The sequence below is a fragment of the Pimephales promelas genome, chromosome 19 (genome assembly GCF_988280905.1).
Source record: "Pimephales promelas chromosome 19, fPimPro1.hap1.1, whole genome shotgun sequence".
In the NCBI taxonomy this organism is placed as follows: Eukaryota; Metazoa; Chordata; class Actinopteri; order Cypriniformes; family Leuciscidae; genus Pimephales; species Pimephales promelas.
This window is the reverse complement of record NC_142787.1, coordinates 29890006-29909235: the sequence shown is the minus strand read 5'-3', so window position 1 is coordinate 29909235 and position 19230 is coordinate 29890006. Positions and strand designations below refer to the sequence as shown.

Sequence of the window (19230 nt, the reverse complement as noted above, 5' to 3'; positions counted from 1 at the left end):
ACTTTTTTCGCGAATTTAACGATTTTTTTCTCGTAACACGACTTTATTCTCGATATTTAATGAGTTTATTCTCAAGATTGTATTTCAACTTTTTTCTTGAAATTTAACGAGTTTTTTCTCGATATTTAATGAGTTTATCCTCAAGATTGTATTTTGAAATTTTTTCTTGAATTTTAACAAGTCAATGCTTATAAGTCAATTTTTTTGCGTTCTTTGTGAGTGACCACAAAGTTTCTCGGGGAATGGAAACATTTTGAGAACGAACACAAAAGCATCGACTTATTATTTTTCCACCCATCTTTTTTTCGGTCACCATGTCCCTTTAGAAGCCCCATAGAAATCAGCTTTTTACTTAATAATTTTTTTTTAAACTGTTTTGTAAAAAAACGTTTTGATAACGGTGTCGTCAAACCAGTGTTTGGCTGCGACAAACTGCTCATTCTAAACAGCATAAATGATATGGGCTTTTTTCACTACCTAAATCTCTTTTTTGTGTTCCACAGAAGACAAAGTACAATTTAATTTACATTTTTAGTCAAACTATTTCTTTAAACACATACAGAGATAAACTGCCTCCTAGTCCCCCTACACCTCAATAAAGGCTTTTACCCATAGACTGTAATTCCCTGCAGAGTTGGCCCTCCATTGTTAGCTGTTAGGGGCCAGACCTCAGAAGCTTTTGTCTGGCTGGTATTGGGTGGCTTGATGCTGACTGGGGGGATTGCAGTAAATATAAAGAGGCGTTTTGCTGAGTTCAGGTACTGAAGCAGCACTACTCTTCACTGCAGTGGTGGAGAAAGGCCTACTCCACATGGATACATAAATAAACAACACACAGGAATCAGCGGGCTTGGAGGAAATAAATCAGTCTTGATTTATGGCCATGCAGCAGCATTAAATAAAAACGCAAATGCAAAGAGGATCGAGAGCAGAGCGGCACAGGATCTCATAGGTTAAAGACAATGTTGAAGAATCACTAAAATAAGCGGCGCTACTAACTTCACTACATTTTTCAGTGGTGTGACAGTAGTTCATCCATCTAGTTCAAAATAGGTATCAAGTCAAGTCACATAGATTTATATAGCGCTTTTCACAATACAGATTGTATCAAAGCTGCTTCACAGTATCAATCAAAACAACTTAACACTGTTTGTTTATTACTGGAAAAAAGACATCCAAGTTTGGTAGAGCAGATCAATAGTATGATGGGTCATTTAATTTGAATATCCTCAACTAAGAAAGCCAAAGGCAACAGTGCCAAGGAACCGAAAAACGCCATCAAGTGACCCGACGGTCTCCTAAAACTCCATCAGATGACCAAATGACAGCATAACTGGACTTGGGCTTACAGACATCCTGATCTACAGTGACTGATCCAAGTCAGTTGTGAACATCTGCAGTTTACAGTGTGACTAAGCAGCTGTGAGAGAGAGCATATCTGTGAATGTGACATCTGGTCCACATTAATGGGTCTGGTTGTAATCGCTCCTGCAGTAGCTTACAAACCCATTAACATCAGTAACATGGGCATCCTGCACACTGGCACTATTTGTCTCTATTACAGGCAACATCTGCGACCATCTGCATCTCTAATACAGGTTTATCGTGCCCATAAGCTGTGAACGGAGACGAAATGGAACGTTTTTGTATTGAGAGTATGCGAGAAACACGGCACGTGTCACACACACACACCAGTTTTTCAGATTTGCTCTATTTTAGACCTTTACACCACTATGTGGCCTTTTTACCATTACAGTGTACATGATTCCATGGTATATTTGGTTTACTGTTTGAGTATGGTGCCAATTTTATTGTTACCACCAAATATTTTACATATTCTTGAAGATATCTTTAAGTCTGGTTTGAGACCCAACCTTAGGTTATCCAACCTCTCTGGTCTCGACTCGGACTCGACTGTCTTTGGTCTCGATTCGGACTCGACCCTCTATGGTCTCGGTCTCGACTCGGACTTGAATGTCTTTGGTTTCGGTCTCGACTTGGACTCGACCCTCTATGGTCTCGCTCTCAATTCGGACTCGACCCTCTATGGTCACAGTCTCAACTCGGACTGGAATGTCTTTGGTCTCCGTCTCGACTTGGACTCGACTCTCTTTGGTCTTGGTCTCGATTTGGACTCGACCCTCTATGGTCTCGGTCTCGACTTGGACTCGACTGTCTTAGGTCTCGGTCTCGATTCGGACTCGAATGTCTTTGGTCTCGGTCTCGATTCGGACTCGACCCTCTATGGTCTCGGTCTCGACTCGAATGTCTTTGGTCTCGGTCTCGATTCGGACTCGAATGTCTTTGGTCTCGGTCTCGATTCGGACTCGAATGTCTTTGGTCTCGGTCTCGATTCGGACTCGAATGTCTTTGGTCTCGGTCTCGATTCGGACTCGAATGTCTTTGGTCTCGGTCTCGATTCGGACTCGAATGTCTTTGGTCCCGGTCTTGATTCGGACTCGAATGTCTTTGGTCTCGGTCTCGATTCGGACTCGAATGTCTTTGGTCTCGGTCTCGACTCGAATGTCTTTGGTCTCGGTCTCAACTCGGACTCGACACTCTTTGGTCTCGGTCTCGACTTGGACTCGACTCTCTTTGGTCTCGGTCTCGACTTGGACTCGACTCTCTTTGGTCTCGGTCTCGACTTGGACTCGACTCTCTTTGGTCTAGGTCTCGATTTGGACTCGACCCTCTATGGTCTCGGTCTCGACTTGGACTCGACTGTCTTAGGTCTCGGTCTCGATTCGGACTCGAATGTCTTTGGTCTCGGTCTCGATTCGGACTCGACCCTCTATGGTCTCGGTCTCGACTCGGACTTGAATGTCTTTGGTTTCGGTCTCGACTTGGACTCGACCCTCTATGGTCTCGCTCTCAATTCGGACTAGACCCTCTATGGTCACAGTCTCAACTCGGACTGGAATGTCTTTGGTCTCCGTCTCGACTTGGACTCGACTCTCTTTGGTCTTGGTCTCGATTTGGACTCGACCCTCTATGGTCTCGGTCTCGACTTGGACTCGACTGTCTTAGGTCTCGGTCTCGATTCGGACTCGAATGTCTTTGGTCTCGGTCTCGATTCGGACTCGACCCTCTATGGTCTCGGTCTCGACTCGAATGTCTTTGGTCTCGGTCTCGATTCGGACTCGAATGTCTTTGGTCTCGGTCTCGATTCGGACTCGAATGTCTTTGGTCTCGGTCTCGATTCGGACTCGAATGTCTTTGGTCTCGGTCTCGATTCGGACTCGAATGTCTTTGGTCTCGGTCTCGATTCGGACTCGAATGTCTTTGGTCCCGGTCTTGATTCGGACTCGAATGTCTTTGGTCTCGGTCTCGATTCGGACTCGAATGTCTTTGGTCTCGGTCTCGACTCGAATGTCTTTGGTCTCGGTCTCAACTCGGACTCGACACTCTTTGGTCTCGGTCTCGACTTGGACTCGACTCTCTTTGGTCTAGGTCTCGACTTGGACTCGAATGTCTATGGTCTCGTCTAGACTCGAATGTCTTTGGTCTCGGTCTCAACTCGAATGTCTTTGGTCTCGGTCTCGACTCGAATGTCTTTGGTCTCGGTCTCAACTCGGACTCGACTCTCTTTGGTCTCGGTCTCGACTTGGACTCGACTCTCTTTGGTCTAGGTCTCGACTTGGACTCGAATGTCTATGGTCTCGTCTAGACTCGGACTCGAATGTCTTTGGTCTTGGTCTCAACTCGGACTCGACCCTCTATGGTCTCCGTCTTGACTCGGACTTGAGTGAGCTGGTCTCGACTACAACACTGGTTAATGATAATAAGAGAGTTGTTAGGCTGCATCAACAGCACCTGTCTTTTTTACGTAATCCAAAAAACATTAGTGTGTCTAGTGTTAGTGTCTCTCTTTCGCCAGTCACCTCCTCTGACATGAATTTGCGCGGCAGTAGTAGCTACTCACTGTATCATTTTCTATTTTCCGTTTTATAACAGGTGGATTATTTACGATATTACCATGAGTAGCATTAACATTATATCAATATTTAAAACATCACAGTTATCATCAATACAGGTATGTTGCAACACCCCTGCCACAAATAATTTTTAATTGTATAATGTAACAACCTGGACATGCTAAATAACACAAATAATTCACAAAAAATACTAAAAAAATTATAAGCAAGGGTGTAAAATGATGAAATCGGAACACGTATGTTCTGCTTTGTGAATTTATATGAAGTATATTCTGCCAGGGTTCTCTCATTTTTCATTTAGTGGTCTCTTGAGTTTTTTCACAGTGACCACACATGCTAATGTGCTACCCTTAACTGGGAACATTAGCATGTGAAATTGAATAATCATCAACCCTCCTGGCTGAGAAGATGATGGCATTACTCCACCGATAGAGCAGAACAGCTGAGAAAGTCATCATGGAATTAAAAAGACTTCATCACAATTATGATGTTCTTTAAATTACACAATTTACCACACTAGAAACAGTTTAAACTGCCTATATTCTGAATATACATACTATACTACTATACTACTACTGTTTCTGCAGTATTACAATTGCCAAAATGCACAATATTTAACAAAGAACACTCACAAGTGATATGGCAAAAGTAAAGACATTTTTGAAACAACTAGATTTATCATTATCTGGAATGAATTTTTCAATGCAATCACCATACATCTTTAGAATAAAATGATTTTGAGCATTCAATATTCAAATCCTCTCTGAAAGAGAACTGCGTTTTAAGGATAGAAACGCCAGTTATTTCCACTTTATTTTCCACCTTTCCTGGCTCCAACAACTCTAAATGTAATCTCGAGAGGGTAAAATTCAATCTTATCGACCTCCACAACCATCACATCAGCTTTCTGGAGATGATGGTTGTGGACATTAAATGAAGAGGTAATTTGACATGTTTTCATACAGGTCTCCCAGCTATTTTCTTCAAGAATGCTGTGGTCAGTAATAGGGTGGCTGTTCCACATAGATGACTACCAATCTAGTTCGGCTCTGGAAAAATCGTTTATCTGACTGCTCCTGTTAAACGGTTGTCAATATGCACCGGGGCACCTCCATTTATCCGTCAACCAGCATGAAAGGAGGGACCCATGATGCTGACCGTGCAGTAATGAGGAGAGGAAAAGGAGGTACGGGTTTTTTTGTCGTACAAATTGGGTAAACATAATGAGAAGACACAGGAGGTGACAGAGAGAGAGGCAACTGCGGTGCAAACAATGTCAAAAAATTTGGTAACTGGTGTTACAATGTCGCAGGGCATTTGATAAAAAGCGAGAGAGAGGTGCCAAAATGGGAAGCATCAGCAATCTGATTTTAATGAGCCAACACAAGAGGTTCACAACAGAGCCAAAAGGATCTCTGGCTAGACCCCACCCCACTCCCGAACTCAGAGCCGTTACACTAACGCAGGGTCAGGAGTCACTACCCTGTGCCTGTAAGGTAATGTACAGCCTGTGTCCAGAGACACCACCCCCTACAAACTGTTAATGTCTCCCTGGTCTCCATCAAGTAATGGTGTAATAACAAGAGGGACTGTTGGGAGTAGAAAAGGTACTTGGTTACAACTACCATTTAATGGACTACTGCATCATTCCTGTTCGAACAAGCAACATCTTAAAGGGATAGTTCACTTTGAAAATAATTTTTGGTATGTTTTAGCTTACCTCAAGGGCATCCAAGATGTAGGTGTCTTCGTTTCCGCAGTATTTTCAATTTTGATATTTTTAGGTCAAACCGTTCTTGTCAGTCATATAATGGAGGTCTTTGGTCACCACCTCAAAAAGCATGCACTTACTTGTAAATTTAAGTACACATTGATGGCCTAAGACACGAACGAGCGGTTTGTGTAAGAAAACGAACAGTATTTATATAGTTTTTACTTCTTGTATAAAAGGGCAGTGGCTCAGTGGTTCATGTGGGTTGTCTATGAACCGAAAGGTTGGTGGTTCAATCCTCGGTTCCACCTGACCAAGTGTCGAGGTGTCCTTGAGCAAGACACCTTACCCCAGCTGCTCCCGACGGCGCCTTGCATGGCTGACACCGTCGTCGGTGTATGAATTGGTGAATGTGAGGCAAATGTAAAGCGCTTTGGTGGCCATTAGGTCTATGAAAGCACTATATAAATGCAGTCCATTTACCATTACCACAGCCATGTCCAAGTACTCTGAGGGGGCGGGTGCTTCGGTCTGCGCAAGCGCCGGAAGTGATCTCTCGTGTGTACGTCACTCATTGTTTACACAGAAATTTCGGAAGTCTTACCTTTCACTGTGAAGATCTAAACCTATTTAGATATACAGGAAATCGCAATGGAATACGATTTCGATATATCAACAGACAAACAACATTGAATTTTTTCCGCAACCGCGCGAGAGATCACTTCCGGTGCTTGTGCAGACCAAAGCGCCCGCGCCCTCAGACCTCTTGGACGTGGCTGTGGTTACAAGAGGTAAAACGATATAAATACTGTTCGTTTTCTCACACAAACCGCTCGTTTCATGTCTTAGGCCATCAACGTGTGCTTACATTTACGAGTCATTAAATCATGAGCCAGATAAGACTCAGATCAAATTAGAGAAGGATCGCTCTTCAAGTGACCCTGCGCCTGACCAGGCCTAACTCTGCAGATCAACGCTGATCTTCCTGCAGATCCACTGTGGTTCACCTCATGATAAATACACAGACAACTAATTTCAATCTTGAGAAAAATAAGATGTCTGAGCTTAAGGTAATGTCTTTGAATGGTGCGGGATTATTTAACCGCAGACTAAACACTCACTGGGTTGTTTTGTCTGCTCAGCTGTGATTTAGAAAACACCGCCTTCGATCTCTCAGTGACTGAGGTTAAAAGGTCTTGAATGACATGGGTTTGTCAACATTTCAGTTTTAGTTTAGTTTCACCTTTGCTTTTATAGTGACGGCTTTTATTTCATGGTGCATATATGCTCAGTTGTTGTCTACCCTGCTCAAAGATGCTGACAGACCCTTGTGGACCAGGGCGTAGCAGGGATAAACACAGGTGCTTTAAAAATGCATAGGTCATCATTTATTTATCTGATTGTCAATACCACAGAGGCATCAGTATGATGGTAGTTAACTAGCCAAGCTAAGCTCTTCACAGCTGAGTCTGGTAATGAATGTTTGTCTGTTTTTTTTCTGCAAATGATATTGCCATGTGCTATAAAAGGCTACATTCAGAGACTTCTGGATGTTTTCCCTATTGTCCCATTACCCAGAGTCAGCTGTAAATGCTGTTTTAATTCTAGGCAAGAGTGCTTCAAAATCTCAGCTTTCTGACGCTTTAACATTGCTCAAGACAATTAACAATGGCTGGTGTTTCAATCATTGTACGTACTGTGGTAGCGAAGATATATTTACTGAACCAAATCAAAAGCCAACCCTAAGTGTTTATGAAAGTAAAAAGTTCATTAAAAAATTAAAATCATCACTAACATCATGTAAAAATGTCTTTTCTAAATTTTTAAACACTGTCCTAGATGCTTTTTACCATGCAATAGACCTTATTTAGGTTAGAATTTTAGGTGGATGAAAACAAGGCTGTGCGGGAGTTATTTTTGATATAAGAAAAAAAGTCACAATACGTTTTTTTGCAACTTCAATATCGTGATAATACAGTATACAGTGATAAAAGCTTCAGCAATTATCGCAACATGAAAATATTATACCGTCACATGCCAACTCGCAGTTTTTTAGAGGAATTAAACCGAAATGTAATGATGCAATACACACCGTACACTATTTAATCACAGCAGCCATTATCATGATGTTGCTCATTTTTCCAATTTATTGCCCAACCCTTATTGTTAATAAAAGTTTTGACATCCAACTCCTTGGTGCATCCACAAGTGCATATGATAGAAGTAGTAATGTCACATCTTTTCAATGAATCGGTTGATCCAGTTAACAAATTCAACTCATTTGACTCAATCTAGTTACAGTGCTCACTGCCAGGGAAGATTATCAGAAGATTAATGTAAATGTCAGTCTGTTCCTCACACAAAGCAATTATGACTTCAGAAGACTTCACAAATCATCTGATTACAACTATTTTAAATGATAGTTTTTATCGTTTTGGTGCTTTTGCTTAATTTTCAAACCTTAAAAATGAACGCAACGGAAAATTAATGGAGAAAAGCAACCAGTACAGTCATATGGGGGGTTTGGATTGGAATAACACAATTGTATTCTTAGAGTTACAGGTTTGTTTGTTTTTTAAGTTAAAAATAGATTCTATGCTATGAATAGTCCATGATTTAATCATTTGACTCTCCTTCTAAGTTTGGCCTTCAGATGCATGTTCAACAAGGGCTGTAAGTGATGGATGAGAGGGGAGCACTTGCATAATTCACAGAGAATTAACTAGGGATGATGAGAACCATGTAGTAAATTCTATTCTCCAGACGACAGGAGCTGATCTAAGGTCAGTGGGTGAAGTACACACAGATGCAATCAATCCTTTTAATGCTCCAAAACAGAAAATAAATGTCAAACCATGCAGCTTTGACGTCAATACGTTTAGCCCAAAAGCTTAACAAATTCTACATAGAAATTTACCAAATCAGCATTTTGATGCTCATTTTAACCCAAAATACAATGAATAAATCTCCTATATTTTTGGTAATAAATAAAAAGGCAGGAATGTGGATTAAGAAAGTTTCCACTTTGATTTCATTAAGAATGAATACTCTTAAACACTGGATTTTCACAGCTGGAATGACATCACATCTGACTACGTGTTCTCTGGTTTTAATCTCTGATTTATTCCCTTTACCCTCTCTCTCTCCCCCCCATTGAATGCTTCTTGTCTGTGCATGAGAGGAGGGTCTGGCTCAGTGAAACTCTTCAGCTGTCTATTGTCAGAGAAGAAGAATGCCTTTATACTGTCAATATAATCTACAGTTTGCACTGGCTGCACTTGGAAGACAAGTAGTGCAACAATTCACAATGGAAAACATGTTTCTAACTGTAAAAAAAAAAGGACAATTTAAATAGTAAATTTCCTTTTAGTCGATGATTCTATAGAAACGCCTGAAGTATTTATTTGGAATGTGTACAAGATTCCATTATCATTTGAATTAGAACCAATCCTAAATGCATCTTTTATGACCATACTGTATGAACTTTACCTCATAAAGATATGGTATTATTTCTAAAAGATCTAGTTTTTCTTACTGTATATGTTGGATAATTAATTCAAAGTCCCAGGTTCTGAACTGATTAAAGTTGAATAGCTGGTTGATATTCACAAAAATAGATATACTACATTGTTTTAGTTCACATTCAAAAATTGCACATATCTAAACTGCCAGCTCTTACACTGATGGAGCTGGACGAACTTAACCACCAGAAAATCTTCTTACGGTGTTAGTCAGACTGCTCAGCTATTTTTAGCTTGAATAAAATACTACAATCCGTGTTTAATATCATTATATTTGTGCTACACAAGGAAGATGCCAACATGACTGACATGCTTATATGCATCTGTACTTTACAAAAAGGACATGAGCAGAGTTGCTAAAAGGATTTCCATCATAATTTGGCACCGTTCCTAATGGGATCAAAGAAAATCCTGCTTCATAAACTGGAACTCCTAATTAGATTTTTAATGTCTTCTTTATTGAGCTCTACTAAAATATTCCGTTTTCTGTTGCGTTATATTAGAAGAAAGGATCTTAAGCATCTTCTGGATGAAATTAAAATCCAATTTATTCACTTTTCCTAATAAATAACCAAACTAATTAAATAAAAATCAGTTTATAGTCTTTTTTTAAGCCAAAGCCAAATCCCAATTCCTTCTGTTATTTTTCTGACTAGCCTACACCTGAGAGGAGGAGATCATGTGATCAGATATAGTACCCTACCTTCAGTTGCATAGTTGTGGTCTCGGAGGAAGCTGTTGTTGATCTTGCGGGTGTCTATTTCCTCATCCATCGCTGATAACACTGACAAACGCAGAGAGAGAAACGCGCTATCTATCCATGATCTGCGCGTGTGCGTGCGTTCAGCCCAGAGCCCGGCGCGCGACACACGGACGCACCAGCCACAGCAGTCGCACTGAAATCCGCCAATAAGGTAGAAAGCCGGTGTCGGTGCGCAAGGTGTCACAAGGCGGGGCTGTCAGCAGCAAACCGTGATTTGACGTGAAGTTGCACAAGCCTCATCCGAAATGACAACAACCCGCGTCCGAATCCATGATTTGACGAGTTTCAGATGTGAGTCTCGAACTGCCGGCGTAGGGAGCTCGCTTTCCTCTCTGTCGCTCCGTATGAGCGCGCTGAAGTGCTGACTTGACGCTGACGTGCCGCTCGCGCCGCGCCGCGCCGCATCAGATAACCAGTGACTCCGCCCCTCCCTCACTCACTCCAGTCTGTGCGCTGAGGATCATGTTATCTGTGCGATGGTGTTTCAGCACTTGATGAATTATTATGGCCACCTGCATTACTTTTATAGCCTTAATAATTATGGTGATGATGAAGCTCCTGCGTTTACTAAAGCAATGTTAGGGGTAGGCCTAATTGACAGGTGACATGGACATTTTTTTTATGATTTTTTGGGTGTGTCTGTCACATCAAGGAGGCTATATTTCAGAACGGGTCTAGACAAAAAAAAAAGGCCAGTTAGCAGTTTATAGGTCTCAAACCTCCTGTGAATTAACTAACAGGACTAGGCCTATTCTAAAAAATAAAATATAATATTGTGTCAATTATTTATGTGAGCAAATCTTTTATACATTCAACCAGGAATCATAATAAAGATCTTGCACTGTCTGGTTATAATAAAGAGAATAAACTGTATATTTTATAAATGTGAGGCCGGCGCTATAGCCTAGTCAAATCAGTTTTATTTGTATGCACTTTACACACACATGCTGATTCAAAGCAGCTTTACAGAAAATCGTGTAAATGTTTATAATATCTTAAATTGTTGCATTTATCAGATTAAAGCCGGTGTTCTGTCGAATTTTGCTGCCTTGTCGAAAAATGCTACCGTAGCGCGAATTGATCACAGAATGCCGATTAAAGTCGTATGAAATACAATTATAATACAATTCTAAGTTATGAGTAGCTATACTGTAGACTACTGTTTTTATTTTTAAAACGGCGTGAAAAGTAAAAATTATCATAAAATATTCATCTTTGACTTGTCAAAGCACACCTTTCCTCATAGTAACTGAAGCTTTCAGTTATTCCTTTTCTGACCGTACAAATATGCATATGGTAGTAAGCATTTTTAAAGGGAAATTGTACATTATAACAGTAAAATGTACCTTTTGTAAAAAAAAAAAAAAGTAAAAAAAAAAACTGAGTCTGCACATGCGCATAACCGGTAAGTAGCAAATCTCGATGGGTAGGATGAATTGTCAGAACACCGGGCAATACACTTTTACATTTCACAGTGATATGAACAATCAAGCAGTTGAGATTTGCTATATTTAGTATATTGGTCTATATATCGCTTTATGCGAGTACTGTAGAGGAAGTTGGAAATATCAAACTTAATATAGAGCTATGTAATAATATAGTTAACATTTTCCGACTACATAACCAATAAAGTAGCCGGCATTTGCTATATAGTATATATTGCTTTACATAAGTGTTCTGCATGGATTCTTGAACGTACTGAATGTACAATGTATACATTTACAATTACATTTATTCATTTAGCTATATTATTGCTATACAATTTCTATATTATATATGTCAGAGGTTGCACGCCTCTGAAGCACCTAGGGGTTAAGTATAAAAATATAAATCTATAAATCCAACTTTGAATATATTGCTGGGCTAGTTGACATTTTGCGAAGATTTATTACTTTATTACTAGTTGAAGGTTGGCGTTATTTCATTATGTGGGGATATTAAAGGTAAACTACGTAACTTTTTTGGTCAAAATTAAAGTTTAAATAACGAGTAAATATATCAATCCTTCTTTGTGTGAAATTGCGCACACGTGTCACTCACCCATAATGCATGTCTCGTCATATTGTATGGTCTGGCATAAGTTAGTTGTCACAACGAGAGATGTGGACGTGAAGCAGCTAAATCTTGAAAAGACGTGAAAAGAGAACGCGACAGAGCTCGTAAAACAAGAATCTAAATTGGCTTGGCTTTTCGTGCATGGCGAAAACTGGGGGAATTGAAATGTTGAGGGATGGAGATGGCTTTTTTGCTTACTTTATTATTATAAAACATTATTGCGAAGGGTCATTTCATTATGTTGTTGTATTGGTGGAATTTATTTTCAAGGAAGTAACGTGTCTATTAATGGGTAAAGCAACAGTAATGTCTTCGGCGAGTCGGCTTGAGATCCTTTCCATCTAAACTGCTTATATCTCTTAAGCCTACTAGTGAACGTTTTACAAGCAGTAGGATAATCTCTTTCTTGCACAGTCACGCAGAGCTGAAACACAACCAAAACAAGGTTAAGAGGGACAAAATAGAGAATCATTAAGAACTAGTCACATTTATATCTAGGGCTAATTACCATTACCATGTTTTAAAAGTTGTACATTTATGTCTTTGTTGGCCAAAATGATGGTTTTAAATTTCTGTACATTCTGCTCCTGGTCGTTACATTTGTGTTTCATGAATTTTGTTGTGTTTTTAAATTGTTTTATTCTTAAAACTTCGAATGATTGCTTAATTCAATCCTTGGTATTTGCATTATGACTTGACGAAGTATTTATTTAATGCTGTGAATTACTGGTCAAAACATGTCAAAAATCATGGTATTAGACAAGAGAGTAGCATTTATTATGCACTTTTCCTGCTAATGCAATCTAAAAACAGCCTGTGATTTCTTCACAATCCATTTGCAATGAAACCGGTCTCATTCTTGCTAAAACATACAGGTTATTTGACACATCACTGCTCTTGAACTGCGCACACAAAGAGTCAAACGCATTATCTCTATTCCTCCGTCCATATTAAAGAGCAGTGAGGCATGGCTCTCAGATCTTCTCTTACTGTTGACCACTTCAAAATCTTTATATCCCAGAACTATTGTGTGTCACATTGTGGTTAATTAAACCCTCTCTGCCTCCAATCCCTTTAAGATAACAGGGAACGACAAAACCCTGGAGTAATCTTGATACTAGTTCAGGTGGAATTACAGAAGATTATTTCCGCTCAGTCAATGGAGGTTTTAACTCGGCCATATTCTTAGCATAGAAAGCTGAGGATAAAAAAATTAATCCAGGATAATTAGAATTTAAACTCTAATTACGGAATCTGTTGTTGATGATTTCAGACAGAAAATGATTTCGGTTTGTAAAAACAAATTAAAACTCCATTTGCAGTCGTGCATACATAAATATACTTGACCTTTAGTGCTTAAAATGAACTTGAAGTATACTTATTTTTTTGTAAGGGTATGCATGGATGAATCATAATAATATCAAAAACATATAATATATAATGCAGGTACAAGTGAATAGTGATTTTTCTATTTCTTGCTGACTTTAACTTCCTCATCTACAGTCTGGAAAAACTTAAACTAAAACTTGTATAGTTGTTATGAAAAAGGTTTGTTTTTCTGGCAGCTGAGAGGCTCACTAGGTTTTAAGGCATGAATTGCAGTGACAACCAAGCTCAATACCAGCGGATATCACTGTGCTATGGAGGTCAGCTCAATAGTGTCAGAGCAGAGCATATGGTGGGATATAAGTGGCAGACAAACACGTGCACAGCTCTCGCTCTCTCTCTCTCTCTCTCTCTCTCTCTCTCTCTCTCTCTCTGAAAAAAATATAGATATATTTGCTATCATGTTCACAAAACATTTAACAAACTAACAATGAGCAATATATTTTTTACAGCATGTGAATTGAATTTATTAACCTCTACTACACTCTAAAAAATGCTGGGTTGTTTTAACCCAACTTTGGGTCAAATATGGACTAACCCAGCCGTTGGGTTAAATTTTTTTTAAAATTACATTTTTAACCCAACATTTCGGGTTTGTCCATATTTGACCCAAATTTGGGTTAAAACAACCCAGCATTTTTTAGAGTGTAATGTTAAAAAATAAAAATGTTCATGTTAGCTCACAATGCATCAATAAAGTACTTGAGTACTGCAGATAGCCTTATATAATATTGCTCCAGTAAAAGTATTAAGTGCTCTTTGATTTTACTAGAAGTAAAAGTACTTGATTTTTAATGTACTTACACTCTAAACAATGCTGGGTTGTTTGAACCCAAATTTGGGTCAAATATGGACAAATGTCGGGTTAAAAATGTAATTTCTAATTTTAACCCAACTTCAACTTTCACTTTCAACAGTACATTTTTTAACTGCATTTTAACTGCAATCGGATCGGTCCAATTCATGAGTGAATCGTTCAGTGCGATTTGAGGAAGGGTCAATTGAAAATAATGAGCACGTTCATGAATCGGACATCGCTATCGAATCTTTGAGCGGGTGACGATTTCTTCATTTCAAAAAAATGAGTCACGACAGTCATTTTTTATGAAATGTAGTGGAGTAAAAAAGTACAATATTATGATTTGGAATGTAGTTTCCCAACAGAAAAATAAACAAAGTAAAAATTCCACCACTGATGTTAACAAAAAAATGTAGTAATTGTTGAGATTAACACTGACTAAGATTAATCAAAACTGTTAGCAAATTAAACGTTATTAAGTGTTACCATATTTACTTGATACTTGTTAGTGTTCTGTTAATGTAAATGGTCTTAGTTAGTTATTTGATGCTATAAAAACGGGAGTTCGACGTCATGATTGACAGCTTCTCTGAACAAAGTCACTGAGGCACCAAAGCACATTTTGGGGGATTTTCGGGAGGAGATTGGAGGTTTCTACATTTTCTCAACAGTTTATTTCACACCGACATGAGTTGTTTAGCAGTAAACCATTTTCTGCGCGAGTGCTGGCCATATTGGGACTTCACTTTTCTACAGTGGTGAAGTCCATCGTTTTTTACAGTCTATGGTCTATTTTGACGTTCTCTGGTGCTCATTGACACAAAATATGCAAAGAAAATAAGGAGGATCAAACTTAAAATGCGACAAAACACTACATAAAAGTAATTTATGCCATTTTGGAGAAGAAAGATTAAACAGACAGATACATACACACATTTTATGAACTGATAAGTGAGGAACTGATGCCAAAAATCCTCCCCCACACACATGCAGACACAGACTCATGATAGAGCTGGCAGACTGCTGCTGGTTTAGTGTGTGTCCTGAATGGAGGAGTGTTAATTAAAGCAGGAAGACTATTGATCTGACCCATCCTCCTGCACCCTCATAATGTGTGAGATGGAAAATGAGAAATGACTGTTAAACAAAATTTGACAGTGTTAAGTAGGGGTGGGAATCAGCTGGGATCTCGTGATAAAATATTATCTCGGTATCTGGGTCACTATATGATAATGATGTGATGCTTGATGAACAGTGCACAATAACAAATACTTGTTTAGCGTTTAGACAGAAGTGGACAATGTGGGAGTATAGTGATAAATAAGATGGCATATTTGCTTGATTGTGTGAGAAGTCAGCAAGTCACATAAAAAAAAATAACAGGACGCGTTGGATGCAGAGATGGGATAAGGGGAAAATTAAGACTCATAAATCACTGGGAGGCTGTGAGGTTGATCAATTGACTAATCGCGATTAACCGCTTCTAAAATAAAAGTTAGTGTTTGCATAATATATGTGGGTGCACTGTGTAATAATTATTTTATATATATATTTAAATACACACACATGCATGTATATTTAGGAAAAAAATATTATATAAAATATTGAAATCTATACATAATATAAATCATATATAAATCTATATACAGTATATACATGAAAATATTTCTTAAATATATACAAGCAGTGTGTATTTATATTTATGAAATAATTAAACACAGTGCACCCACATATATTATGTAAACACAAACTTTTTTTTGGATGCAATTAATCGCGATTAATCGTTTAACAGCTGTAATATATATGTGTAAATGAGTGGGTGTATATTCAAGATACACAGCTGAAAATAATGAGAATGGTCTTAAAGATGCACTTTCATGCTAATTAAATAAAGATATACGCAAAGGTATCATATTATTAAAATGACTCGCATACAATTTTTCAGAAAAGGCAGCTTTATGCTATGTGGAGCAGGTCATGAGTGAGATCACATGTACTAAAATAACTAAAAGTGAAATAATAATAATAAAAATGACACCGAAAAAAAAAAACGGAGTAAAAACCATTTTCATTCGGACTTTTTTGTAAATTGCACCAAAAAAAAAAAAAAAACAGGTGAAAAATTTGAGGATTCAAATTTGAAATAGTATTTGCTTGTAATTCAGAATACATAAAATAAAATCTTTAATAGTATCTCAATACTAAAATAACACTGGTCCAACATGCCTGAAAAAACTTTTCTTTTTTTTTGTCGATGGTAGTTAATTGACATCGACAAAAAAATAAAATTACCTTTCAGATGGTATCTGAATTTGATATTTCTTTTAAAACTGTGATGCGAAAAATTTCTTTTTCATGCCAACAAATCAATGCCAGTAGTGAACACCACAGAAACTGTGATTGTGCACAGCAAAAGGTCAACTGCAGTTGAGTCAGCACCATCAGAAAAGCAGTTTCATTAAGGTCACTTTTGTACATATGGGTACTGACTATTTCGAGAATGAAGGACAAACACAAAGGATGACCTGCCTCTATCCAGTCTCCATAGATAACCCCTCAGCCATATGTTCCAGATATACCCGCTGTCAATATGTTCTGTTCCACCACGGACGTCACTGCCACAAAAATTGATTGGACAGATTTTTTGTAATTCAGACTCATGTAGACTGTGACAAGCGATTCAATCGTCATGCTTCAATAACGCTAGCCTGGTTCTTACATTTAAAACAACAACAAAACAGCAATCAGAAATCTTACTCATCCGCATACATGTTTCCCATTTGCACACAAAAAACAAATACGATTTTTGGTTTTCTGGATGGTTGCTAATTAAAAACCATGAATATAGCATGTGGACCCATGTGGGGTTATAACTCTAAAGGCCAGCTCACATCAACCAAATGCTTGGCAGAAAACGCTTACAGAAAAACATATATACCCATAAGGCCAGTTCCCCTGTCCACAACACAACGACATGAACGAATCTTTTTCCGAGTCATTTGGTCCATTCAACGAACGAAACGAACAAAATGACTCTGAAAAAGATTCGTTCATTTTGATGAGCGAGTTCGGACAGGAGAGTCCTTAAACTTTGTTATTTATTTATTAAATGAGCGATCGTTTCACTTAATAAGACCCTTATTCATCGTCTGGAATCGTTTAAAGCCCTTTGAACAGTTTGAAGTTTGCACTGAAAGTGTCTTTTGGACCTTGAACCGTTTGGTTCCCATTGAAGTCCATTATATGGAGAAAAATCCTGGAATGTTTTCATCAAAAACCTTAATTTCTTTTCGAATGAAGAAAGAAAGACATGGACATCTTGGATGACATGGGGGTGAGTAAATTATCAGCAATTGTTTTTCAAAGGTGAACTACTTCTATGACCCAAGGCTCTGCTGTGCTCCACCCATTGAGCTACAGGAAAAGGATTTTTTGAATGAAACTGAATCAGACGGCTTTTCTGCCAACCAGTAACACCATATGGCTTCCTCTCCACTGAGCCATTGCTGATTTTTGTCCATAACATCAGCCCCAATTTGCAAGAGAAGGCTTTTCCGTGAATCAGGCAGACGGCTCGTAGCATGAACCTCCGCACCCCTGCTGGTGCCACCGAGTCTGATCCATGTGTAACCATGACAATGAGGACACACACCTCTCCTTCATTAAGCATTCATTACAGTCTACAATATTCTCAATGTTAAATGGTTTATTTAGAATATGAGATCAGAGTCCCACGTGAACTAGGAAGGTTGTGCACTTTACATAATATATTTATATTTAGTGTACTGTTTTTTGACTTGAAATGTTTGTTTTTAATATTAAGGTCTATGTAAATATGTCTCAACTTAACAGTACAGAATCCTAACGCGTTGTCTAAACACAAACCATTTATGTTAAGTAAAAAATTCTTACATCCAGAGGGTGGCGGTATAGTGCGAGCCAAATGCCATTTTGCCCGAACTTAAATTGATTGTGTTCAATCTGATTAAATATATGTACAACTTAAGTTTACTTAATCCGTTTGTGTTGGATTACATTAATGATTTGTGTCGTATTAACTTAAACTGGGTGGTGCTTGTTAGTTCCCAGCATGCTTTGCATATGGTTGAATTAAGAGAGAATAAATTTGTTTTGTTTTGTTTTTTAGAAATTTAGAAAAGGGGAAGACTTGATAGTGTGTAATTGTGTTTAATGTTAAATTACATTGGAATTATTAGACCATTTAAATTATATTGGGATCAATGTAAGAGTGAAGAGTGGAGCATTTTGTTTGTCTGTCGACTGATTTAATTATTGAAATCTTAGCATTTAAGATCCTAATATGTGCTACTGCTAGCAAATTGCTAGCTATAGTCTATCAATTTGATTATGTGTCACTGACATGAATGAAATGTTAATGGATTAATGAATATAAAACATACCTGAATCATGTCAGGAAGCCTTTAAAAATTCATGTTAAGACTACTTAAATTGGGTCACTTAAAATTACTTAATTCCAATATGTTGAAGTTAGATGAAGAAATTATGTTTGTTTAATGTAATCCAGTTATGTGGAACCTGTTGATGAAAAAAAAAGTAACTGAAGCCAACATATAATTTTTATGCATCATATTTGATACATCAGACAGTTATAGTAACTTCCTGATTTATTTTAAGGAAATTATTGAAAATAATAAGAAATGTTTTGATCACCAAATCAGCAGAATGATTTCTGAAGGATCATGTGACTCTGAAAACTGGAGAAATGATGCCTGAAATTCAGCTTAGCCATCACGGGAAAAAATTATATTTTAAAATATATAAAAATAGAAAAGTTACTTTAAATTATATATATATATATATATATATATATAAATTATAATATAAATGATCAACAAGATTATATAGATACAAGATTTCTTTGATTATATAGTGAAAAACAATGTTTTAATAATGATAATAAATGAAAAAAAATGCAAGATAATATAAGTTACCTCTTCAATGATATTTCCATGTTCAATTAATATAATTTCACGATTTGATGGTCCTTTATAGGGTTTATGTCAGGATTGTATACGGAA

At 37.9% G+C, this 19230-nt stretch overlaps 1 protein-coding gene across 3 annotated transcripts in view; it reads right to left on the bottom strand.

The window, feature by feature from the left end:
* LOC120483146 (serine/threonine-protein phosphatase 2A 55 kDa regulatory subunit B beta isoform) overlaps positions 1-19230 on the bottom strand; it is a 122483-nt gene that overhangs the window by 92893 nt on the left and 10360 nt on the right. Inside the window, exon 1 of one of the 3 annotated variants that reach the window (XM_089123947.1) lies at positions 9871-10310. The exons of the other annotated variants lie outside the window; for them this stretch is intronic. Coding sequence (XP_088980073.1) covers positions 9871-9940 — 70 coding nt within the window. The 5' untranslated portion in view covers positions 9941-10310. Of the gene's footprint in view, positions 1-9870; positions 10311-19230 lie in introns of those variants that run through there. 3 annotated transcript variants of the gene reach the window in all.